General features: G+C 33.1%; 1 protein-coding gene across 3 annotated transcripts in view; it reads right to left on the bottom strand.

Moving 5' to 3' along the window:
* SPATA17 (spermatogenesis associated 17) overlaps positions 1-27,028 on the bottom strand; it is a 186,767-nt gene that overhangs the window by 55,337 nt on the left and 104,402 nt on the right. For all 3 annotated transcript variants that reach the window (XM_055334109.1, XM_055334107.1, XM_055334108.1), the window contains one exon: positions 4,993-5,128. In XM_055334109.1, the coding sequence (XP_055190084.1) occupies positions 4,993-5,128 (136 nt within the window). The remainder of the gene's footprint in view (positions 1-4,992; positions 5,129-27,028) is intronic.

Genomic DNA, 27,028 nt, shown 5'->3' on the forward strand with positions numbered 1-27,028 from the left:
CGCAGTTACAAAATAAAAGGTTTTTTTTTTTTTTTTTAAAGGCTTACCAGGCTTTATGAAAATGTGTTCCATTATGTTTGTTCATCACTCAAATGTAATATTTTAGACTCAAATGCAAATGAAGCCCTTAGGTTAATAATCATAGACTAATATGGTCAGATCTAATCTACTGAAAATCTTGGATACATCACTGTGCATATTATTTTCATTCACAAGTTAATTCAAATCAGGAATCTTTTGTAAAAGTATAACTGAAAATTATGATATAATAAATCTATAAGCAAGAAGGTGGTGGATAAAAAGCAGAGGTAGTGTAAATATATATATCTTAACATTATTCTATAGGGTAACTATTACTTTGATAAATAATATTTGGTTCCAATAATATTGGGTTTCATTTTTCTAAAATGCATAACAGAGTATAAATACATGCATATGCAAATGCATCTATAGATCTATAATAAAAATTATTTAAACTTATTATTTTTCCTGAAGCCCAGTGACCTCAAGAAGATTGATAAAAGGGTAATCATAGAAAAAAAAAATTGAAGAATTTCAGTCCCTGGCGTATTGTGAGAGAGAAAGAGAAAAAAAACCCCAACACTTAAACTGAATACTTGATTATTGAAGGCCATCCTCATAAGCAAAATATTTTCCCTCAATTACACCTAATTATTTAATTGTTTACATTTACTAATGAAACGAAACAACACAAAACAAACAACTGTAAGGGGCTGTTTTTCACCAAGTGCATAATCATCAATCAACATGTACAGAAAGATTCTTAAAATTATATGAAGCCGGTCTGTTTAAATAGAAAGGCATATTTTATCCCAATCAATGCATAAAAGTAAAATTATCCATAACTGAGGCATGTTTCTCTGCTGTACAGTTCAGCTGTAATGATCCCCACACACTGCACTTGCACATCAATTATGATAATCATAATCACGGTCGTTAAGCTGAATGTTCATTATTATCAGGATGCTGGTGACAGCAGATTCAATCACCGGGTGCCATGGGCAAGCAGTCCCAGTCCCACCCAAGCTTCTGCAGACAGCGATGTGCCACATTAAATCTATGATGTGTTCCACATCCCACTCCATTCCAAAAGCCGTAGACGGTAAAGGTCAACTTTATGTTCTGTGCAATATGCTTAGGTTCTCTAAATTAATTCTTTGGAGTACTTGATATTTTTATGCTTTGTAGCTTATGAAATCCTGTTTAGGACTAAAATGCATGTGAAAATAACAAAAAAGGGCTGCCCTACTGTTGTAATTCACTTACAATAAGACATATGAAGAAAGGCTCTATCAACATGAACCATCTTAAAAGTCTCTTCCTGAATTCTGCTAACGTGGGAAAACATGAAATAGTTCCATTAAAATCAGTCATCTAAAATGCATATGAGAACTCATTCCAATTCAGATAAAGGCCTTAGACTATTATTTCTGCTTCAGTAAATATGAACATATGTGAATGTTTTGACAACCAAAAGAATGTTTTTAGTATACTGAGTTTTTGTATTGTCCAACTTGTTTAAATCTACCCAAATAGATTAAATTAATAGTGACTGACTGGTGTATACTCCTTATTGAAATTCACTTCTATTTTAAATATTGATATCGGCACAATAAAGAATTTATAAATACACATTATCTACCTGAACTGATAAAGTTTTACCAGTTAAGGCACAGGCCCAGAGTCTAAAAACTTGGGGCATTTTACAAACAGATTAAAGAAATGTGAGTAAGGAAGGGAAGGAGAAATAAGATGAAAATGGACAGGGAGGAAAACCATAAGAGACTCTTAACTCTAGGAAACAAACTGAGGGTTGCTGGAGAGGAGGTGGGTAGGGGCACAGGGTAACTGAGTGATGGGCATTAGGGAGGGCACTTGATGTAATGAGCACTGATAAATCACTAAATTCTACGCCAGAAACTAATAATAGTACAGATTATGTTATCTAAATTGAATTTAAATAAAGTTTTTTTAAAAAAATATTCAACTTAAGTCATCATCACTAATTACATAAAAAAGAAATGTAAGTTATATATGTTTTATTACACTTTTTATTACTGATTTCTATGCTTTTAAGAAAAATGATATTTTGTTTTTCATTACTAATTTTCATAGCATGAAGAAAAAATTACTGTTTGTTCTCCCTTTGTTGACTTTCTGATGTCCTTGTGTTCTTTGGATCAATAGCATTAAAAATAAAACAAAAATATTAAATAATATTTGATATTTAATTTAATGTGAATGTGGTTAGAGAAAGAGTATCTAACATTTGATTTTCTCTCAACTGATACCCTTTAACACTGTATAACAAATGACCTGAAAATTATAACCTCTGTGTTTATAGATGATAGAAGAAAAGGAAATTCTCCACGTAGATAATCTTAAAACATGACGGGAAAGGTGGGCAACAGGAACCAACTATATTTAATTGAGCTGTTTCTTGGCTGAAATCAATTTATTGCTTTCAATAAATGTTATGTATATTTAAATGTTTGTAAACAGCCCATCTTCCCCAGAGGAGGCATAAAGCCAGGTCAGCCTTTCCTTCTTCAATATTTTGACCTTAATAACTCTAGCCTCCCTAAAACTGTTCTTACTAATAATGAATAAATTGTGGCCTCCAACCTTGTAATCAAGAAACTAAGTCTTATAAAGAAAAAGAAGCCTGCTTTTAGCAATTTATTGAACCCAATTCTCACCCAAATCACTTAACATCAAATCAAATTAAATTATGTCTAATAGTTGTAAGATTTAACATATAAACAATAAAATGGCTGCCTCTACATTGTGCGGATTACATTAGCCACACAGAAGGATGATTTGTTGACTTAATATGGTTATTTGAAGAGATCAGAAAGTACGAAGAAATAATGAATGGAGAGAAGCAGGGAAGAAGGAATTTCCATTTGCATTTAGTATTTTTCTACATGCTTTTATGTAGGGTTTAGTGGATTAATGATTTATTAGGATTTAAAGAATCCCTATACTCTTCTCTCTTATTTTTCAGGGTCTACAAGAACAACTATTTATGGGTAACTTTAAATATGTATACTTTCTAAAAGTATGTGGAGGCACATGATGATTTCTCAAAAGAATGAAATAAACAATTTTTTTCTCTTTAGTGAGTATCCCACAGTCTCTATATTTCCATGAAGTTGCTTACTTCCCTAAGATAGATGTATATTCCAAAATATGTCAGAGTATATGAGGTGAATATGTCATATAAAACCAGAAAGTACTGTACTATTTTAGGAAAGAAACATTTGCACAAGGATCTTATTTACTCTGAAGTAGCTTAATGTCCTATGGTAAGTCATTTATATTTAAAGAAATGAATACTTCCTTGAATTAAATAAAATAGTGAGAGGGCAAAAAAAAATTTATGTCAAATAGCAAATGAGATATGGATCATGTTATGCACATTTCTAAATATGAAATTAAATAGTCGGCAAATGTATTTAGCCTATCTTCTGAATTGTTGCATATTAGGTAAAAACAAATGCCAAGAATAACATCATCACCAGTATTTTGGTTTGCCAATCAGTACACTCACTGCACATATTCCTTATGATGTGGAATTATTATTTAGTATTTTAGATAGTTTTTTAAGAAAGAGGACCTTGCAGGTGGAAAAGAAAATTAGGCACTTTCTAAAGTATCTTTGTTACTCCCCAGTGACTTATCCTTGGTAATCCCATATTTACAATGTCCTAAAAAAAGACTTTATCTTAGAGTTTGGTAAAATAAAGAAAGAACTCATTTTTCTTAAGGGTCTAACATGTGTCTTCCTCTTGAGTAATGAGGATATGTCTGCAACTTGTGTTTCCTCTTCATCTTTGCCATACACAAGCTGAAATTCCTGTCCCTTCCCACTGCAGTAATGGTTTCTTTTATTTTGTGAGCATATACACTGTTCTTATCTAAGATCATTTCCTCTATTTTTATTTCTAAAATATAACCTTTACTGTATTTGATTTTAGTAAGGTGTCTTAAATTCTTCTGGAAGGAGGCTGTGTATAAATGAGTAAATCCTCACTGACAGATTATTAATAAAACCAATGTGTCTGATATACTCTATGAAACTCAGTGGCTTTAATTACCTTTTAGAAAGCCACTTACAACTTCATTTTATCTATGTAATTCTCTTTTTTTTTTTGTTTTGAGGATTTTATTTATTCATTCATGAGACACACACAGAGAGAGAGAGAGAGAGGGAGAGACCTAGGCAGAGGGAGAAGCAGACTTCCATACCCAGAGCCCGATGAGGCACTAGATCCCAGGACCCCAGGACCACAACCTGAGCCGAAAGCAGACACAACCCGAGTCACCCAGGCGTCCGTCTATGTAATTATTTTTATAAATAAGTTACAGTTTCTGTTAGATAATAGGCTACACACATGGTAAGAACTTTCCTTTTACCTCCTATTGTGTAAGACATCGTGGTGTTTTCCCTAATCAGAAAATTTTATCTAAATAGCAACAAATACAACTCTAGAATCAGTTAATAAATATTTGTTTTTTTCTTTTCTATATCAAATATATACATGTCACATATCTCTATGTATTCCTGTCTATCTTCCTACCTACTTATTTACTTATCTATCCATCCACACACACACACAGAGATTGAGAGAAAGTAATCAAGCACTGATTTCTATGTCTGAAAGATTGACTATTCTGTGACCATAGATTCAAGTTTTGAACCTGATTGGCTTTGGCAAAGCCATGATGCATGCCACAGAACATAGAGCAGCTGAGCCATTACATACAAAAACATATAACACTAAAAAACAAAAATATAAATCTCTTACTGCCACAGATCAGCACTGCCATCTTTACATAAAATAGCTATAAATAATTTTATAACCATGAAGGTATTAACTGTAATGAGACTATTCATATTTATTGTAATCGTGCATATTTTTAGCCTTTAAAAAGGAACATCATCTTTTTAATGTTGCATTATCTTACCTTGTCACAGATCCACTTCCTAGGATTTTCATCTCTAAAATGTTGACTTCCATAAGAGTTGGGGCCATACTTGCTTGATGAATGCATTAATGGGATGTACTTTTTATTTTTATGATGGGACGAAAATGGCAAAAACCTAAAGGAACATTTAAGTGATGTTAATTTTATTTATGCAAACATTTTATTAAAAACATTAGAATTTAGAGAAATAGTAAAGCATAGTGAAAAATAAAACATAGCTTGGAATCACAAGACCTGGATTCCACTTCAACCTGACACTATCTCTGTTACTTTTATGAATCTTCATTTCTTATTCAGCAAATTGAGATACCTTTTACATAGAATATTTATAAATTTCAAATATTTTGGAAATATGGAAAATTTTAAAGAATAAATTTATTAACTAATGAAGCCAAATAAAGTAAAATTTATTGTGTAAATAAAAATGTTCTTAATTTTAAAATGGTACCCAAAAATGTAAAGGAGCCCGTGTAGGAAATTTTCATTGTAATGGGCTTTCTTCAAATATTTTTTTCTTTTTTTATTAAGGTATTAAGGACATACAAGATTATATTAGTTCTGCTAGTTTCAGGTGTACAACATAATTTAGTATTTGTATATATTATGAAATGATCATTGCAAGTCTATTTCACATCCATCACCATACATAGCTACCTTTTTTTCTTGTGATGAGGAGTTTTTAAGATTTATTCTCTTAGCAACTTTGAAATATGCAATACAGTATTATAAATTATAGTCTCCATGCTGTACATTTAGTCCTAATAACTCACTTATTTTATAACTGGAATTTTGTACCTTTTGACTCCCTTCACCCATTTCGCCCACCCACTACTCCACATCTCCGGCAACCACCAATCTGTTCTCTGTATCTACCAACATTTTGTTTTAAAGATTCCACATATAAGTCAGACCTTATGGTATTTGTCTTTCTCTGTCTGGCTTTATTTCATTTAGCATAATACCTCCAAGGTCAATTCATCCTGTTACAAATGGCAAGATCTCATTTTTGTTTATGGCTGAATTATATTCCACTGTATATAACACATTTCCTTTATCTATTTATCTACTGATGGACATGTAGTTTGCTTCCATATCTTGGCTGTTGTAAATAATGTTGCAATGAACATGGGGGTGCATATATTTTTCTAAGTTAGTGTTTTTGTTTCTTCAAATAAATATATATAAGAGGAACTGCTGGATCATATGGTAGTTCTAGTTTTAATTTTTTGAGGAACCTCCATAATGTTTTCCACAGTGGCCGCACCAATCTACATTCCCACCAACAGTGCACAAAGGTCTCCTTTTGTCCATATCCTTGCCAACATTTGTTATTTCTTTCTGATACAAGCTATTCTGACAGGTGTAAGGTGATGCCTCATTGTGGTTTTAATTTGCATTTCCCTGATGATTAGTGATGTTGAAACATCTATTCATATACCTGTTGGCCATCTGTATGTCTTTTTTTTAATGTCTATTTAATTCCTCTGTTCATTTTAAAATTAAACCTTTTTTGTTATTGAATTGTATGAGTGCTTTACATACTTTAAATATTAACCCCTTATCAAATATATGATTTGCAAATATTGTCTCCCATTCAGTAGGTTGATTTTTCATTTTGTTGATGGTTCCTCTTGCTGTGCAGCTTTTCATTTTGATGTTGTCCCACTTGTTTATTTTTGCTTTTCTTGCTTTTGCTTCTGGTGTCAAATCCAAAAAAATAATCACTAAGTTAATGACAAGGAGCTTACCGCCTATGATTTTCTTCTAAGAGCTTTATGGTTTCAAGTCTTATATTCAAGTCATTAATACATTTCGAGTTAATTTTTGTGTATGTGATAAGATAGTGGTTCAGTTTCATTCTTTAATCCAAATAGTGAAGGCATTTTTGGTAGGGGTTATAAATAACGGGGCTTTCGAGCTAACCAGACCAATATTCTCATCCTAGCTTTGCCCCTGCTACCACTGTTCCCTCACGGAAGTTACTTGACCTCTAGGAGATTTTACTTCCATATGGGGTGGTTGTAAAGAATGGATAATTTAGTATATGTAAAGCTTAACATGGAGACTAAAAGAGCAAGTGCCCAATAAATAATGGGGGAGCTAAAAGTAGAAGTAAATGTAAAAGTAGCTTGTTGTCATGCTCATCATTGTCATGCTCATCATTATCATTTTCATCAGCATTATTATTTTAATGTGTTATCCTGATCAACATAAAGGATCAAAATTTTGAAACCCATGGAACATCTAAGATCGTAATACAATTTTTGTGTAAATAAAGTTTGTTTATTCATTCATTCATTCATTCATTCATTCATTCATTCATGAGACACACAGAGAGGGAGAGGCAGAGACATAGGCAGAGGGAGAAGCAAGCTCCATGCAGGAAGCCCGACGTGGGACTTGATCCTGGGACTCAAGGATCACGCCTGGGCCCAAGGTAGGTGTTTAACCACTGAGCAACACAGGCATCCTGAGATATATGGATTTTTAAATCAATGTTTATTCACTGAACTTTTCTTTCGCTCTTATCTATGTGAGCTTAAATACTTTGTTCAGATGAATGAATCTTCTCAAAAGATACTAGGAATGCCCAGAAAACAACTTTGAATATCAACATTTGAAGAATTCTTAATTTAAAGTTGATCAGTCACAAAGCCACTCTCGCATACAAATACATTCCAGTCTGATTTCTAGAGTTCTCCTTTAATATAAATCTAAAAATGGATTATCAGTTGGGAAAAGTACCAACATGAAAGAAAGACACATATCCCAAAATAGAAGATAATCTGGAGGAAAGAGATTTAATGAAGGAGATAGGAGTAAATATCAAAAAATTTCAATTAATATAATCAAAGAGGCTATGGCACCAATGAAGTTGGAGCTAGATGCGTTTTAAATAAAAGAAACTAGAGAAAAAGATCTGGGCAATAATATATATATATATGTGTATATATATATATATATATATATACACATATATATATATTATATGTAGTGAAATGAAATATTCTGCTGAGAATAATGTTCTGAAATTCAGGCTCTGAAAAAACGAAGTTGAGGTTCAAAAGATATATTGATCCATAAGCATATGTCAATATTTTCTCAGATATCATCTCACCTAATTAGGACAAGGAAGGTTTTTTTTTATATCTCACTTCAGCTGAAAATTTGATTCTTTTCCATTATACTCATAAATTTGTTTAAAAAATAATAAAGGAAAGTAGCATTATTTTAATTTTATACTTCATGATTCCTTTTTCATGTTTTTTCCTTTCAATGTTTATTAATAAATCCCTTAATATTTTTCCTAAGAAAACATTCTCTAATACTATTTAAAATATAAAAACAAATAAACAGAACAGAGAGCTTTGAATTACACAAAATTACACAAGCATGTGTTATTATACATGCTCTTGGGAAAAGAGCTCTCATATAAGACAGATTATGGCCCTTCCAGTGCTAATTTGCACATGGGATGGACATCACACACACAAAAATTAATGTGGCCCCAATGTCCCTGAGTATACAAAGGGGGTACTGTGAGCCGGCTGCTACACTTAGTTTTTATCACTTCTGAATTGCATTTTAATAGTACATTTTTCTTTTGTGTCTGAACAAAATTTGCTTTCTCAAGGGAATGGATGGCTGAGAAGACAAGGCTGAAAGACTAAGTATTTTCCTGTCCATGAGTTAATTTTACTTTCATTCAGCCATAATCTTTCACTGAAGTAACATGTATGTGTATTCTTAAGTATATGCACATATGTACATATATAGGAATATATATTTAAAATAATTAGATGTCTTATAAGTAATTTTCAAATATTAATTTCAAGTTAGGAAGAAATTACTTAATTCTCAAAAAGGATATGCTCTATAAAAATATAAATAGATGAACACCCTAAAAAATCAATTTAGTTTGTAATCAAACTTTTAGATAAATAGCAATTACTTTCTAAAATGGTATCTTTTACCAGTTTTAAATACATATTCAGATTTACCTCATACTTGTAGTGATTTATTTTCAATTAGCCTGATACCACATTAATGAAGATATGGGTTAGCCTATTATTTTATGATCTCATCAAAGATTCAGATCTGAAAGAAATTCTAAAATATAATGTAGAGATATAGTGATCACATCATTACCTGAATGTGTGGGCAGTTAGGGAAGAACTGCTAGAGGTCTCAGAAAGAAAAATTAAATTCAATTAGCTTCAGGGAAAATGGGTTCACTGCAAATACAAAGTCTTTCTACTTTGAGTATTAATATACTTAATATTATTTTCTAAATAAGAGGACTAATGAATTATACTTTTTTCTCTTATAACTCCTTTATATCCCTCCCTCTTTTTAAAGATTTTATTTATTTATTTATTTATTTATTTATTTATTTATTTGAGAGAGAGAGAGAGAGTACGAGCAGAGGAGAAGGGCAGGAGGAGAAACAGACTCCCTGCTGAGCAAGGAGCCCAATGCAGTACTTGGTTTTAGGACCCTGGGATCCTGACCTGAGCCAAAAGCAAACGCTTACCTGACTGAGCTACCCAGGTGCCCCAATTTCCCCTTTTCTTATAGTCAGTCCAACTATTGCCACTCATTTTAGGTTTTCCTCCACCCCATTTATTTCACTACCAATTAACTGAAATCTACAAATTATGAGATCCTCTTGCCTACTGATCCAATCCTACATATTCTTCAGCCCAGCTGTCAGGCTTCTTAGAATGTACGTGATCTGTTCACTCTGCAAGCACCCCTATCTGCCATTCTACTGATGCCATACTCCTGTCTTTCTTTCTCTCCAACTTTCCATCCTTCTTTTGCCTTTGTTCGTACTCCTCTCTTCCTGATATGCTGATCCATACATGTCTCATCTTTCAAAATCCAGGTAAACACCCAGTTTTCCTAGACAGCCTCATTATCCCACTCCAGTCCACAGTGATTTCTGTACTGTCTTAATAATATTCATTCATTAAAAAAATAATGAATGCCTTTCTATACTGAGCCTTTTGAAAAATACTGAGATAGGATGATGGAAGATGCACTATACCTACAGAGAATTCACCTTCTAGTGGGGGGGAGGGGATGAGACAACACAGTACAAAGGGTTAAATTTTGTGATAGATGTATGCACAAAAGGCTACTAAGACACAGAGGAAGATTCATGTTTAGATACATGTATGTGTTCATAATATGCATATATTTTAGGGAGTTATTGGCAAGGAGTTGGGAGACGGGACATAGAAAAGTTATCTTTTCAGACTGTGTAGGTAGAGCTGAAAAACAAGTAGTCAAGGTAAGAGCTGGTAAAGGCTATTTTAGACAAAAGAAATAATATATACAAAGATATAGAGGTGAGTTAGAGCATAAAAAAAAAGAATGCTGAAGGAACTGGCAGGGTTTCAACACAGCTAGAAATTGGGTTCTTTATAAAGGAAACAAAGTAGATCGTGTAGAGTCCCATGGTGCAGATGACTCTATGGTAAATAAGGAGAATATGTATAGTTAGATATTATAGATCTTTATACATTATAAAACATTTGTCTTTATATTTACATTTACATAAATTTTGACTGCTCAGGAGGGTAGTTATGCAAGTTACAATGGATTCTAGCTAGGTATATCATTTAAATGGACACAGTGATAACATTTATAGATACCAAGATACATGCCTACAGGTCTCAAACACCAAACATGCCCTAGATCAGCCCTCTCTCTGTTAAACAGCTCCTAGTAAAATATACGCATTAACCCCACGGCTGGATAAAAGGACACTTTATTCAGGATAAAAGAACACTATTGCAAGTTAGGAATTTGGTTCTAGACCATAATAAATTTTCCAGGGGGCTATGCAAATAAGTTTTTTGCTTAGGCCAGAGGCAAGAGAAATAGTAAACCAGAGCAAGACAATATCTAACCTGAGCTTTAACAAATGGGTCAGACCTCATTAGACATACATGGAAATTGAAGAAGAGCATGCAAGTCAGGGGCTCGTATGAGTAGATACTCAGAGGTAAGAACCTGGAACACACATGGGGGGGGTGTCTTATAAGTGTGTAGCTAATTTGGTTGGAAAATGGAAAGAATGCTTTTCACAGGGTGCATTTTGGCTCCTATTGGAACAGGCTAAGCTTCAACAGTTTTATCTTACTTCACATCTGTAGGAAATACTGTCCAGGTTACTTCATCCTTTCCTCACAAATACTACCACCAAAAGTAGACTCATCATTTGGGCTCTAAGCTGATCCTCTCCCTGAGAGGCAGACCTGACTATGTCATTACAAATGCTAATGAATACTGGGGATCAAGGAAAGGTGGCCTATTACTGCATAGCTTTCTCTAAACTATGTTGCTAAATTGGATGCCTTGTGATCCTTTGCTACCAAGACATGTCTGACATTTCTACCTTTTACTAGAAAAAAAATTTTCTTATGAATTATAAAATTAACACAGGACTCTTACATAATAAGTGACTATCAATACATCTACTTCTTTTATGTAGGAAAAGGAAACAAAAAGACTTTCCCATGTCTGATTGGTTATAAAATAATTTGGTCTTCAAAATTTTTTAATTTAGTCTTCAAAATTTTTTAAAACCTCCTATACTTTATAGACAAGAAAATGTAAAGTAATGAGACAATGGCATAAAAAATAAGGTATTATGAGTTTTACTGTCTTAATATTTGAGAAACTGAACTTCATATGTGCAAGCAGTAGTTTACCTCTAACTTTATTAAGAGTGTCTCTAAGATAATATTGTTTCTTGACCAGGCACTACTGAGAGAATACAAATGACCAAAGAATTTTCAGAGGGATGCCTGGGTGGCTCAGCAGTTGAGCGTCTGCCTGTGACTCAGGGTGTGATCCTGAGGTCCTGGGATCAAGTCCCACATCGGGCTCCCTGCATGGATCCTGCTTCTCCCTCTGCCTATGTCTCTGCCTGTCTCTTGCTCTCTGTCTCTCATGAATAAATAAATAAAATCTTTTTAAAAAAGAATCTCTCAGAAAATCAATACTCAGTTTTATCTTATATACAACTCAGAGTGGGAATCATGCCAATTATTTTTTTCTTATAGCAATAATGGTTGCTATAAAGTTTTTTGTTTGTTTGTTTGTTTTGTGTGGGTTTGTTTTTTGTAGCAGAAGTATAGAATATGCTCAAAACACCATAAGCCGCATTACACAGATCTTAGTTTATGAGCAGCCCCTCCCAATCATTAACAACACTGGAAAGACAGACACTCCATGATGGGGACACAGGAATGAGTGCTAGATAGAATTCATCTCAGGATCTTTGCTTAAAAGTCTTGTATCTAAGATACTTCCCCCCAAAAGGAGCAAGGATATGGAGCTTTGTAATGTTCAAAATATTAAATTATTTAGTTGCTGGCAAAGGAAGTAAAATAGGAGGGAAAAAATCCACTATGGGCTAATTAAGGGAAGACATTTCCTTTAATTCCAGAGGGAATTGTCTCTAGTCTACAAAACTTAATTTGACAAGCAAAGACACCTCGTGTAAAAGTTTGGAAAAAGATGATGAAAGAATTGAAAGATTAAACATGAATCAAGCAAATTGATTTAATCTAATAAACCAATCAACAAAAACTTTTCATGTTATCTTAAAAGTACACCTGCTTGAAAATGATTCTGTTAGACTTTAATATTATAATCATTATTATAACATAGAAAACAGTAAATTTAATGTTTTGAGGGCTGAGTTATAACCAGTTCATTTCTGGTCTCACTATCAGATGACTCAGTTCTCCTTAACCAATCAGAGCAATTAAAAAAAAAAGATAAAGCCTTTGAAAAACCATGTAATTGGAAATATGCAAATTATTTTTGTCAATTATATTTTGAGATGTTTTAGATTTGTAGTGTGTATACTTAATAATGAATATTGAATTAATATAATGAACAAATAATGAATGCATATCATTTTGCAATATTTGTAAGTGAAATCATTATGCTGTACATTTTAAACTTTTCTAGTGCTATTTGTCGATTATGTCTCAATACTGAATAATTTTAGCTCTACTAAAACACTAATCAGGTTAATTGACTCAGGTCTGATTCATAAAAAAAGGGCCATAAAAAGCTGAATATTTTTCCTTTAAACACAGAATAATCTAAATTTTAGAATAACTTTAGCAAGTATGTCTCTTTTTTACTATGTTCAAAATGAGAAATAAAGTATTTTCACTGTTGGTATGAAAAATACAAGTTTCCAGAGAAACCTAATGTGTAACTTATTAATATCAATAGAAAGACCTTAAAACATAGACGATGTTTGTTTTAGGACTATTAAGATGTTTTAGTCTACTAGAATTTTGGCTGAAAAGATGTTAATGAAATGAGCAACAGACTGGGATAGGAATTAGATGGACTTCATTTATGAAGACAGCTTTCGTTGAGATTTTAATGTAACCAAAGCTCTAAGTATTTAAAACACAAAGTATTTTATACTTAGACTGGAATTCATAGCAGAAATTTAAAACTCCTAAACTATTTAAGCAGTAATATCAATAGCACAGGTCTCTCCCCCAGGGTGGAGACAGAAATGGAATATTTAAGGAACACAAATGGCAAGACTATCTGTTCAACTAGACAGTAAGCTTATATTGCGAGCTTCTAAATTTAAATTGGAAGACATATTTTGCCCGTATTCTTACATTTTTCTTAGGTTAAGAAAAATAGAATTCCTGGATTTATTATTATTATTATTATTATTATTATCATCATCATCATCACCATCATCATCATCATCATCATCATCAATGTCAAGGCATGCTGACTCAGTAATTTCATTATAGCCATGCAACAACTTTCTGACATATGTTTTGTAGACTTAACTTTTCTCTAGTTAATTGTGAAAACCTTGAAAAAATTTAGTATCTCTGCTAAAAGATACTAAATTTAAATGTCCTAGCTAAGTAACAGTTACACAGGCTCTTCTTTTGGGCCATTTATATCAGATGTTTTAAACTAACAAAGATGCCAATATAGCTAAAAAGGATGAGCTCAAGATATTTTAAGGACTTGTATAATTGATATAAATAACATATAATTATGCATGTTAACTATACTGGAATTAAAATGAAAAATTTAATTAAAAAAGAACATATAATTAAGAAGGAAAATAAGGCTGTGGGAAACAGTTGTACAAATTATTGTTAAGAAGGTCTAGGAAAAAAATAAGCTGAAACTTAAAAAAATCATTAAGGAAAATCAAATATTCTCTGCTGAGTAATAATCCAGCGTAGCATATTCCAAATTATGGTCTATGGATGAGGAAATTTCATGGCCAACTACATTATTAGATCTACAAAGCTGGGAGATCTCTGTCTATCTGTTTATTGCTCTGTCTCCAGTGCCTAATATAGTGCCTGACACATATTAGGCATGTAATAATATTTGTTGAATGAATTATAGAATAAGCTTGCAAAACACTGTATATCATACATTCCTTCTTTGAAGTTTGCACTAAATAAAAGTATATTTAAGACTGAGAAGGCCTGTAAATGCCACACACACATAACAAAAACCAGTTTAACTGTTTTAAATATAACTTTTCCCAAATTTATTTGACAAAAAACTCATTAACATTTTCCAGAACAGTGTTTTAAAAGACACAGATTGGGAAATGCTTTTGAAAGTCAGACAAAGGGGGGCATCTGGGTTGCTCAGTGGCTGAGCATCTGCCTTTAGCTCAGGTCGTGATCCTGGGGTCCTGGGATCAAGTCCCACATCAGGTTTCCTGTGGGAAGCTTGTTTCTCCCTCTGGGTATGTCTCTGGCTCTCTCTCTGTGTCTCTCATGAATAAATAAATAAAATCTTAAAAAAGAAAAAAAAGAAAGAAGTATAGGCCCACCTATTCCCGGGATTAATAAGGTAATATTAATAAATATCAAAGAGAAATCATAATTGAACTCATTTTCTTTTGTTTGATTTTTCTTTCATTGAGAATAATTTTGGTGATCAGATAGATTAGGACAAAACAAATGAGTCTTAGCTCAAGCTCAATCTAGATATGTTAAAAAAAAAATTAACACCTACCATCTGTCAAGCATTGTGCCCAGTGTACTGCATAAGTCATGGGCTCTGTTCTTGAGGAGCTTACCATTCTAGAACAAAGGTCTCCAGTATTTATAACTAGAAAGGCCACGCAGGTAACACTAATGAGTCAGATGTAAGAACTAAGAATGTAAATTTTAATTACTACCATCTCAGAGTGTGGACCCACTGTTTTCTATATCATCTGGTTTTGAATATAAGCTGGAAAATACGGATTTTCAAAAGATTTAATTACCATTTTTATATTACTTTTCAATTAATTTAATTTATACAAAATTGTAGGATCCAAATATAATGTACCTGGAGACTGTATGCAACTCAGAAGCTACTCTTTTGCAACCTCTGATTTAAAATCTACATGTGAGCATCTAGCACTTTCTTTTTTTTTTTTAAGATTTTATTTATTTATTCATGTAAGATACAGAGGAGAGAGATAGGCAGAGACATAGGCAGAGGGAGAAGCAAGCTCCATGCAGGGAGCCTGATGTGGGACTTGATCCCAGGACTCCAGGATCACACCCTGGGCTAAAGGCAGGTACTAAACCACCATGCCACCCAAGGACTCCCGAATCTAGCACTTTCAATGCAAGGTCTCTAAACAAAATATATTGTATCTCAAGTTACTGAGCAGACCTACGGATGAAATACAAATCACTATCAGTTATCCTTAAGAAATTGTGACTATCCCAAAGATGTTCCAAAATGTCTTTAAAAGCAAAAGAATACAGATTCTACAATATATAGGTGGCTTAATTTGATGCTAATTTTCAGCATAATTCTAAAGTGGAATATTAAAATAAAATTCTAGAAAAGTGGTGACACATATATATGGCAGGGACACATATATGATATGGCATCATTTTAATACTTTAAATGTCTATTTTCAAATTTCAAAATTAATTTTTAATTTTTAATTTCATATTAAAATTAAATGTAATTTTAATATATAAATTTAAATATCTGGATATTTTAACGTGTACACTATATGCATATATATACACACACACATATATATATATATATAAATATAGAAAGAGATGTATATACATATAGGCATATGTCACCATGAGTAAGAGTAAAATTTTAGACATATGCCTGAAGTTTGGCAAAGAATTTGACAAGTTCTTTTATGATATCCTGAAGAACATGGGAGAAATAAGAACAGGCTGATGTTAGAAGAGAGCAAAGGTATCAATGAATGACTTCCCAATGGCCAAATTCAATACATTTAGTTCTTACTTTACTTGACTGCTGCATCATGCTCTTTATCCAGTCCTTGCAGTGAATTCTCTTTTCTTTACATCTGTACGGTGTCTCCTGGTTCTCTTCCTTGCTTTCTCAATTTCTTGACTTGGAAGAAACTTTTGACTTTTAACTATTTCCCTTAGAGTGATGATTTCTAAATCTTATGGCTATCTACGATGTTTTTCTTTAACTCAAGACCATATTTTCAAATGCTTACTAGAAATATCTATCTAGGTGCACAATAGGCATCTGAAACAGAGCTACCCCCAAATTAAACCTATATCCAAAACCTCCATCCTATCAAACCTGTAATTCATCTTATACAGACATCCTTCATTTTATTAAGCTTTGCTTTATTGATCTTTTCAGATATTACGCTTTTTACAAATTGAAGGTTTGTGGCAACCTTGTTTTGAGCAAGTCTAACAAGAGCCATTTTTCTAGCAGCATTTGCTCATTTTGTATCTCTGTAACACTTAATTATCATAATACACCAAAGTTTTTCATTATTATATTTGCTACAGTGATCTGTGATCAGTGGTCTTTGATATAACTATTATAATTGCTTTGGGTTACCATGAACTATGCCCATATAAGACAGGAAACTCAATAAATGTTCCATGCATTATGACTGCTCTGCCAAGCTGGTGTTCCTTCCTCTCTCCCTCTCCTCAGGCCTCCCCTTCCCTAAGACACAAAATTATTGCAATTAGACCAATTAATGACCCTACAATGGCATCTGAGTATTCAAGTGAAAGAGAGTTACACGTCTCTTACTTTAAATCACAAGCTAAAAATGATAACACTTAATGAGGAAGGTGTGTCAAAAAAAAAAAAAAAAAAAAAAGGAAAAAAAACAGGTGTGTCAAAAGCTAGGCCTCTTGCTCCAAACAGACAGTTAAGTTCTGAAGGCAAAGGAAAAGTCCTTGAAGGAAATTAAAAGTGCTACTCCAGTGAACACATAAATGATAAAGAAATGAAACAGCCTTATTGCTGATAGGAAGAAAATTTGGGTGGTCTGGATAGAATATAAAACCAGCCACTGCACTCCCTTAACCCAAAGCCTAATCCAGAGCAAGGTCCTAACTCTATTTAATTCTGTGAAGGCAGAGTGAGGTGAGGAAGCTGCAGAAAAAGAGTCTGAATCTAACAATCTAACAGAGGCTGGTTAGTCAGGTTATGTAAAAAAGCCATTTCCACAATATAAAGGTATAAGAGAAGAAGTAAGTGCTAACATGGAAGCTACAGCAAGTTATCCAAAAGATCTAGATATGATAATTAATGAAGATGGCTACACTAAAAAACAGGTTTTAAATGTAAATGAAATAGCCTTCTAATGAAAGAAGATGCCATCTAAGACTTATAGTAGAGAGAAATTGATGCCTGGCTTCAAAGCTTCAAAGGACAGGCTTACTTTTTTTGTTCAGGGCTGACGCAACTGGTGACTTTAAATTGAAACCAGTGCTCATTTACCATTCCAAAAATCCCAGGGCCCTTAAGAATTATGCTAAATCTACTCTATATTCTGTAAATGAAAGAACAAAACCTGAACAGCACATCTGTTCACAACATTAAGGCCAACATTATGACCTACTGTTCAGAAAAAAAGATTCCTTTCAAAAAATGACCACTCCCTGACAATATACCTGGTCACCCAAGAGTTCTGATGGAGATGTACAAGACTAATGTTGTTTTCATGCCTGCTAACACAACATCCATTCTGCAGCCCATGGATCAATGAGTAATTTTGACTTTTAAGTGTTATTATTTAAGAAATATATTTTGTAAGGCTATAGCTGCCATAGATAGTGAGTCCTCTAACAGATGTGGGCAAAATAAACTGAAAAGCTTCTGGAAAGGATTCACATTCTAGATGCCATTAAGAACATTCATGATTCATGGGAAGAGGTCAAAATATCAACATTAATAGGAGTTTGGAAGAAGCTGATTCCAATCTTCATGGACGACTTTGAGGGACTCAAGATTTCAACAGAGATTTCAAAAGTACCTACCGATGTAGTAGAAACAGCAAGAAAGCTAGAATTACAAGTGGAATCTGAAGCTGTGACTGAACTGTGCAATCTTGTGATCAAACTTGAGGTGTTGCTTCCTACAGATGAGCAAAAGAAAGTGGTTTCTTGATAATACAGGGATATTTTACTCCTGGTAAAGATGCTTTGAAGACTGTTGAAATGACAACAAAGGATTTAGAAACTTAGTTGATAAAGAAGTAGCAGAGTTTGAGAGGATTAACTCAATCTTGCAAGTTCTACTGCAGGTAAAGTTCTATCAAACAGCATCATATGCTACGGAGAAATCGTTCCCAAAAGGCAGAGGTAATTGATATGGCGAATTTCATTCATCTTAAGAAAGCCAGAGCCACCCCAACCTTCGGTACCTGCCTGGATGAGTCAGCAGCCACTAACACTGAGGCAAAACCCTGTGTAGCCAGCAAAAAAGATTATATCCCGCTGAAAACTCAGATGATGGCTGGCATTTTTTACTAATAAAGTATTTTTATTTTTTATATTTTTTGTTAGAAAAGATTGCTTTATTAAATATCCTTATACGTTTATATTTTTAGAACCCTTAGAGTTTTTATTTGTTTGTCTCAAATTTTTTTCTAAATCCTACTTAGTTAAAATATAGTGTAATATTGGCTTTAGGAGTAGAATTTAGGGATTCATCACTTACATATAATAATAAGGTATTTTTAAATTAAAGTATGCACATTTTTAGACATACTGCTGTTGCAACAGACTACTTACAGTATCAACATAACTTTCGTATGCAATGGGTAACCAAAAAATTCATCTGACTTGCACATTATTGCAATATTTACCTTATTGCTTGTAATACTTCTGAGGTATGTCTGTATTTTTTTCTTAATCAAGTAAGGACATCACCATCTAGCCAGTCAACTCTTCCAGAAGCCATCAGGTCAAGGCATTGACTCCCTGCTTGGCACTCCTCAATCTGAAGAAATATTTATTTGTTCATGGCCCTATTCCCATAAAACACTGTATTTGATATAGTGTAACACATCCTCCCCTAGATCACAACTGTGGTTTATTTATATATTATATATGTTATACTTTATGTTTCTATGTTAGCTTTATTTATGTTTTATTAATATGCTAGTTTAACATATCCATTATGTTAACACATATTTATTATTTACTGTGTTCTAATCCTACAACTTATGTGGGCTAGTCTGACTATATAAATTGAGCAAAACAGATTCCTTGTCAGTAATTTTAATTGAAAAATAGAATTAGCTGTGGGTTCTAGAGCTGGAATCAGGCCTGGAATGGTCACAATAAGTGCAAGCTGAACATTTATGAAAAGAAAAAAAAAATACCAGCAGATAAAGCTAGTCAGCAGAAAGAAGATAAAAGGCAGAAATGCAAAGAAAAGTAGACATGCTACTAGAGACAGAAACCATGCCCCTGGAGCCTCCAAGGTCTTCAGTCAGTTTCTTTTAGATATAGCAAGATTTCTTGCTATATCTTTTCAAACACATCCTTAACCTTTTCAGTTATCTTGAAAGGATCTTTGTCCTTTGCAGCTAAGAAAAGCTCTAAGACAGTGATTTTAAATATATCTGTGCTCTTGTCCACACCATCCACACCCTATAAGGCTGTTCCCTAAATTTAGTTTTTACTAGGTTTTTTAGGGTTTATAGGATTCTACCTATAAAGCTGTCTATCAACCTTTTTCTTCCCCTCTACTACCAACATCCTTGTTCTACTGCAAATCCTCTTTATCTCTGATCTGGATTATGGTAATAGTTCCCTACACATTCTTCATCACCACGGAGTCCTAGATCTTAACCATGGCCAGAGCTAGTAGAGTGATATTTTTAATCTATCTGACTCCTTTACTCCAGTGATTAAAATACTGTGCTTGTTTTGTACTGCCTTATATATGACAAAGTCCAAATACTTTATCATGGTTCACATGGCCCTTTACACTCTGGCTCCCCCTATACTTTCCACATTTCATTGGGTAGCAAAGCCATGAGCTGAGCTTCACCAGATACCTCAGAAGGTAAGCTGAAACTCTCATAAGTTATGCATTTTTTAACAAGAGATGGCTTTATCCAGGTAACCTCCTCTGGCCACTCTCCTTGTTCTGTCTGGCAAACTTCTGTTCAGGCTTCAAGTTTCTTCTGACCTCAACACACTTTTATTTATTTATTTTTTTCATTTTTTTTTTCAACACACTTTTAAACTCTAAATTGAAACAGGAAAATCTGGGATGTATAAACTAATACCATATATACCAATATAAGAATGTTGAGTATAGCACAAAATGAGTATACTTCTTTCAAAAAATAAATTCCATATACTTCATAAACTGACCTAAAGTCAATTAGCAAACTTTTACCTAGCATATGTTAAGGCATTGTAGTAGGAAGAGTGTAGAGAATATGATAGTATCTAACTAAAAAGACTGCAAGTGTCTTTCTGTGACTTGTTCAATTACATACACCAAAAGCGTATGTAGTATTCTCAGGATATCACCAAAAGTATTCCAAATTATCACCATTATGTTGATGTTATAAATCTTAAACTTCTTCAGCCTTAGATGTCTGTAGAAACAGAATCTAGTATTCTGTGGTCATTTATTTAAAAAAATTTTTTTTTCAGGGAAACAGTGAGCAAAACAAGAGCACAGTCCTCACTGTACAGCCAAAGTAATAAAGGACTCTTTTGTAGACAAATTCTAGAACTTCTTAATTATAAACAGGCTTATTATCTATATCTCCAGTGTTATAAAGTACCAGAACTTCATTAGAAAAATTAAGCTGGAAAAATGAAGGCAGCACTTTGTAAATTTCCACTGGAAATTAGCTGGGAGAGGCAGAGGAATACTGGATCAAAAGAGGGTAATCATGCTTAACTGTGCCCTAGAGCACCCGCATGTTTAATACGATTTGCACAGTAACTACCTCTCCTATTACTGCTTGTTTGGAGTATTCTGTGTTAATGGGGTTAGCTAATTTAGTATTTTAACTTAAAAAGGCTCTGCTGATTAATAAATGTTGCACACTGTGCTAGTAATTAAAATAAATGGAAGAGTTACAAATAAAAGTTGAATTGTTAAGAAAACATTATCTGAAAATATATGATAATCCCTATTTATCATAATACAATAACAGTTCAGAAAATATGCAAATTATAAAGGTCTAAAGTGTGTGAAAATCCCAAAAGTCAAAAAAGTTTTGAGATGTATTAAATTTCTCTATCACTATTCTTTCGTGATATATATATATATATATATAATAGGATCTCATCTCTACATACATTTTTAAAATGCCCTTTTAAAAAACTATTAAGATCTAGTTTCTTAACCTTTCCGGTAACATTTTTCCAACAGTAACTGACTATACAATGATATTGATACTTCATTAGAAACAATATTTAAAATGTTTAAAAATGACTAATCTACTTACCAAGCCTTCCATCTAACCTAGGTTGCAAATTTGAGGGAATGAAGGCAGATACATAAGATTCACTGTTACTAAAAGTTTTTCATTAAGTGCCAGCAAATGGCAAAGCTCAAGAAATGGGGTCCCTTGTTCTGCTTTGTAACTAAATCTGTATCCGACATCTCTCATTTCACCTAATCTGAATAATAGAAGGAGACAGAACATGCCATCCCAAATAATGCTACTTTGGCAAAGGATTATTTTGAGCTAAAGGCACTTAAAAAGAATAAGTACAAGAAAAGTGATCTGAACTCCCCCTTTTTCCCCCTAAAATCAGGCAATAACACACCCATATGACAGCTGACTTTCCTACACCAGGAGGAAAGAAACATTCTTATCATCAGAGATGAGGAGTCAAGACTAAGAGAATTTTGTACAAAAAGACCTTGTTAAATAGCTTTTATCTTCCTTTGGACTCCTCACACATTTTATTTTTCTATAGTCGTTTCTCATTGTTCAAGCTAATGTATACACACTTAAGACTTGCCACTTAGTGGGTGTTCACTGCTTTATGTGGCTCCTGTGTCACATAATAACTTACATTTAATATATGTGTGTTTTTCCTGTTAATCTGTCTTACATTAATTTACTTCTTAGGCCCAGGTGAGGACCCTAAGAGGGTAGAGGGAAAATTGTGTCTCCCCTACAACAACTATCAGAAAATTAACATCTTCTATTTTTCAAAAAGATGTAGAGACAGCTATTGAGGTTCCTAAGAACCTGAGTTCTTATGAGAGCCACTCCTAGGTTCTTATGAATGCCTATACAAGTTTAAGATATAATATCCTATACTAGGATTCAATCACGAACTTCTCTTCATAGGGAGGCTCAAGCCACATTCATATATTTTTTTAATACTCTGAGTGTCCATACCTTAAACCTATAGAAGAATCTGAAATTCTTTGGAATCCAAAAATTTCCCTCCAGTTTAGCTCAAATTTATAATTAAACACCAAAGTCTGATCTAGCAAGGTAGTATCTCATTTTGAAGAATGAGTTGTATCAGTTTTCTATTGCTTCTAATAATACCACCATAAACTTAGTGGCTTAAAGAATACAGATTTATTATCTTAAGGTTCTGGAGGTCAGAAGTCTGAAATGGGTCTCACTGGACTAAAATTAGGGTGTTGGCAGGGCCGCATTGCTTCTGGAGATTCTATGGGAGAATTCCTTTCTTTACATCTCCCAGCATTCCTCAGTTGTGGCCCCTACTCTGTCCTCAAAGACAGCCAACCTTAGTTGTCTTTCCCAAGGTCACATCACTCCGACCTTCCATGTCTTCAATCTCTTTCTGCCTCCCTCTTCCACTTTTAAGGACCCTCAATGGTTACATTGAGCCCGTCCAAATCATCTAGGATAATTTCCTCCATTTTTAAATTCTTAATCGTATCAGCAAAGTCCTCTTCATGATAGAAGGTAGCAATATATTCACAGGTTCCTGAGATTAGGTTGTAGACTCTGGGGTGGGGGAGGAACACGTTATTTTGCCTCCCAGAACACAGACCGGCACTGACTTCTACTGCAAGATCTTAAATCCATTTTATTTTGAACCCAGTTCTAGTCTGCATAATTATATTCTCTGTATTTAGAATGTTTATATATTTTTAAAAGATTTTATTTATTTATTGCATGAGAGAGAGAGAGAGAGAGACAGAGGGACAGAGAGACAGAGAGAGGCAGAGACACAGGCAGAGGGAGAGGTAGGCTCCATGCAGGGAGCCCCATGAGGACTCGATCCCAGGATCCCGGTATCATGCTCTGAGCCAAAGGCAGACGCTCAACCACTGAGGCCCCCAGGCGTCCCACATTTTTTGTTTAAAAAAAAAAAAAAAACCTTAAATAATTCTTCATTATTTACAGATAAACAAAATCCTCGGCCTTGAAGCCTTATCCGCTTTTTCTTTCTATTGCTTCCCACATGAAAATTAGTGTGGTCTTTTTCATTGTTTCTGTGAACTTCTATGGTTTTGTGAACTTTTTTCACTGTCTTTTTTTTTTCTATACTGTCAATCTGCTTCTCTCTTTTCTTTATCAAATCTAAACCACCTTTCACAGAACCAATTCAGTTCCTTTTCTTTGAAGAACCACCTTCCCAGAACAAAAGAGATCACAGAAAATGCTACATAAAAAAATAATAAACAAATCATGACACTTACTGTCTTTAATATACACTTGATGATTTTCAAGTGCTTATCTATGCCAATTCTTACTCAGAACTTCATTAAGGTTTTCGGTTTGGTTTAAAGCTAGAAGCATAGAAGTTCATGAGAGCAGAGAGTTTGTCTCTTCTATTCACTGCTACATTTCAAGAGCCCAGAACGATTCCAGACATGCAAGCATTTGTTGAATCAATAAGTGCCTCTCTATATTTTTCACAATATCTAGTTGAGAGTGATTTCTCACATAAAGGTTACTCAGCAATTATTTACTAATTGCTTATTTAATTTCCTGGTATCATAAAGATAGATGAATAAGGAAAATAATTTTCTTTAAGAAAAAGTGGAAACTGGAATGAGTTTCTTTAAGAAAAAGAACAAATAAAGCTCTAAAATGCTTCCAAAAAACCCTCGGTAATCTATACTCAATGTATAAAATATGATCCCACTCTCTTGCTTATTTTATTTATTTTTATTTATTTTTATTTTTTTTTCTCTTGCTTATTTTATTTTATTTTATTTATTTTTTTTTTTTAAAACAAGGTTTTCAAATTTTTTTATTTTTATTTATGATAGTTACACACACACACAGAGAGAGAGAGAGAGAGAGAGAGGCAGAGACATAGGCAGAGGGAGAAGCAGGCTCCATGCACCAGGAGCCCGACGTGGGATTCGATCCTGGGTCTCCAGGATCACGCCCTGGGCCAAAGGCAGGCGCCAAACCGCTGCGCCACCCAGGGATCCCTCTCTTGCTTATTTTAAAGAACATAAAGAATGTGACTATTTGGCAAGAGGACCGTTTCAGATGTAGTAAGATGAGGCCATACTGAAGATTGGGCTTCAACGTAGATAGGACCCTCTGCATTCAAAAATTATGCATCTCTGTGGTAAAGGAATATTTTTTTTCCTAATTCCTATACAGAATTATTATCAGTAAAGTTATAGAACCTAAATTTCTAACACTTCTTTTTCCTCACAAGATACAATTATGCCATACAGTATATGAAAACTAAAATGGTTTTAGAAGAATCTACAATATATCACTGCTTCAATTCTCAAAAAAAAAAAAAAGTAATTATCTATAGGCTAGTTGCTAAGACCCTTTGCTAAAAAAAAAAAAAAAAAAAAAAAAAAGAAAAGAAAAAAAGGTAGATTCAAACCTTTAAGTAATTTGAATATTCGCAACTGGATTTGTTCCTGATTGGTTGATAATCCTAGAAGCACTTTTCAATCTGAAAGCTTCAGGGTAAAGGGTTATCAACCCGCAGAGGTTGAATATATTTACAAGTATTGCATGGAAAGTACAAGTGGAACATCTTTCTTGAGGGACAATATTGATAATTCATCCTTCTAGGCTTATCAAGGAAAATACTGTGAAAGGATACACAGTGACTTCTGTAGAAATAGCAATGTGGCCAATTATTTGAGGAATTAGCCTTATTATTTCATAAACCTTTGCATCATTGAAAACTCTTCAGATATTCATCACTAAATTGCATATTTTGCTTGACTAAATCTGAGCAGCATTAATCTTCTATAATCTCTTTCATAAAACAAATTTAGCTCCCCTAAACCAACTGGGAATAAACACTATTTGTTTTCTTATTCATCATACGTTGGGTTACTGTCAAGTACTGAAAGAAGCAATGGAATACTCTGTAGCTAATTATTTCACATCAAGTAATTGGTATAAAATAAAAAATTTATAAAAATTACTTGAGATGCATGTCAATTTTATCTGTCATCTGAGTTTGTGTGAAAATTTTTAGTTTTGAAAAGACTCTTCAGAAATGGATGATTAGGGGGATCCCTGGGTGGCTCAGTGGTTTATAGCGCCTGCCTTTGGCCCAGGGCGTGATCCTGGAGTCCCGGGATGGAGTCCCACATTAGGCTCCCTGCATGTGTCTCTGCTTCTCTCTTTTTCTGTGTCTCTCATGAATAAATAAATAAAATCTTTAAAAAAAATAAATGGATTATTAAAATAAGGCACATTATATATACTTCCTGATTGATAAAATGATCCAAAATACACTGTGTTGGATGAGAGGTAATTCTAGTTTCTTTACATAATAAAACATATTTTGCAATGTATTTTGTAATTATCATTATGTAACACTTATACTATGATGGCTAGTATATATTATATTATGTAAAAATAATAGTTTATATGTTGGCTTATACAATAATTTATATTTTATATTATAATTCTCACATAATTATAATTTATATTAGAATAATATAATTATCTTGTTATTATTTAGAATATATATAATATTAAAGAATTATTATAGGCACAATACAAAGATAATTACAGGATATGATAGGACAATAATAATAATCTTTAAAAAGCCATTCTAGATTTTAAATGGTCTATTTATAAATTACATACGACTATATTGATGACAAATGACTTAAGAGAAAGGAAGTAATTTGGAGAAAGATGTATGAATTGAGACCCAAATTAGTGAGGCTAATAAAATAATTTTAAATTGCATATGCTATTAGATCTTCCTTTTTCAGTCATCTTCCTCAGTAGTAAAGACGCTAACCTCTTTCACTGCACCTGATTTATTAAATGTATATCAATGTTTCCAAATTAAATTTAGTCCACATTAAGGGAAATGGTTTTGTTCTGTTGGATCTTATTTTAGAAGTATCACAGGCTTTTACCAGATAATTAAGGTAGTTATTTTCACAGATGCATATAGTCACTTATGCCCTCAAAATGCCATTCATTCTTTTCTTTTTCTTTGAGTAGTTATATATTTAACACACATATATATATACAGATTTATAAATGTTTATATATGCCTTTATATAATATGGACATATTATATTTACATATTATATAATATAGCTTATATATTAATACAATATCTATCCAATATTAATTTTAAATTAGATATTAATTTTAAATTCAGTATTAATATTAAATTAAGTGGATATTATATTAATTGAATTTTACTATTTAATTAATTTGAAACTAAATGTTAAATATAATATATATTACATATGAATGTATATATAACATAAATGTACATCTATT

This window comes from Nyctereutes procyonoides, unplaced genomic scaffold (assembly GCF_905146905.1).
Source record: "Nyctereutes procyonoides isolate TBG_1078 unplaced genomic scaffold, NYPRO_anot_genome, whole genome shotgun sequence".
Taxonomy (NCBI): domain Eukaryota; kingdom Metazoa; phylum Chordata; class Mammalia; order Carnivora; family Canidae; genus Nyctereutes; species Nyctereutes procyonoides.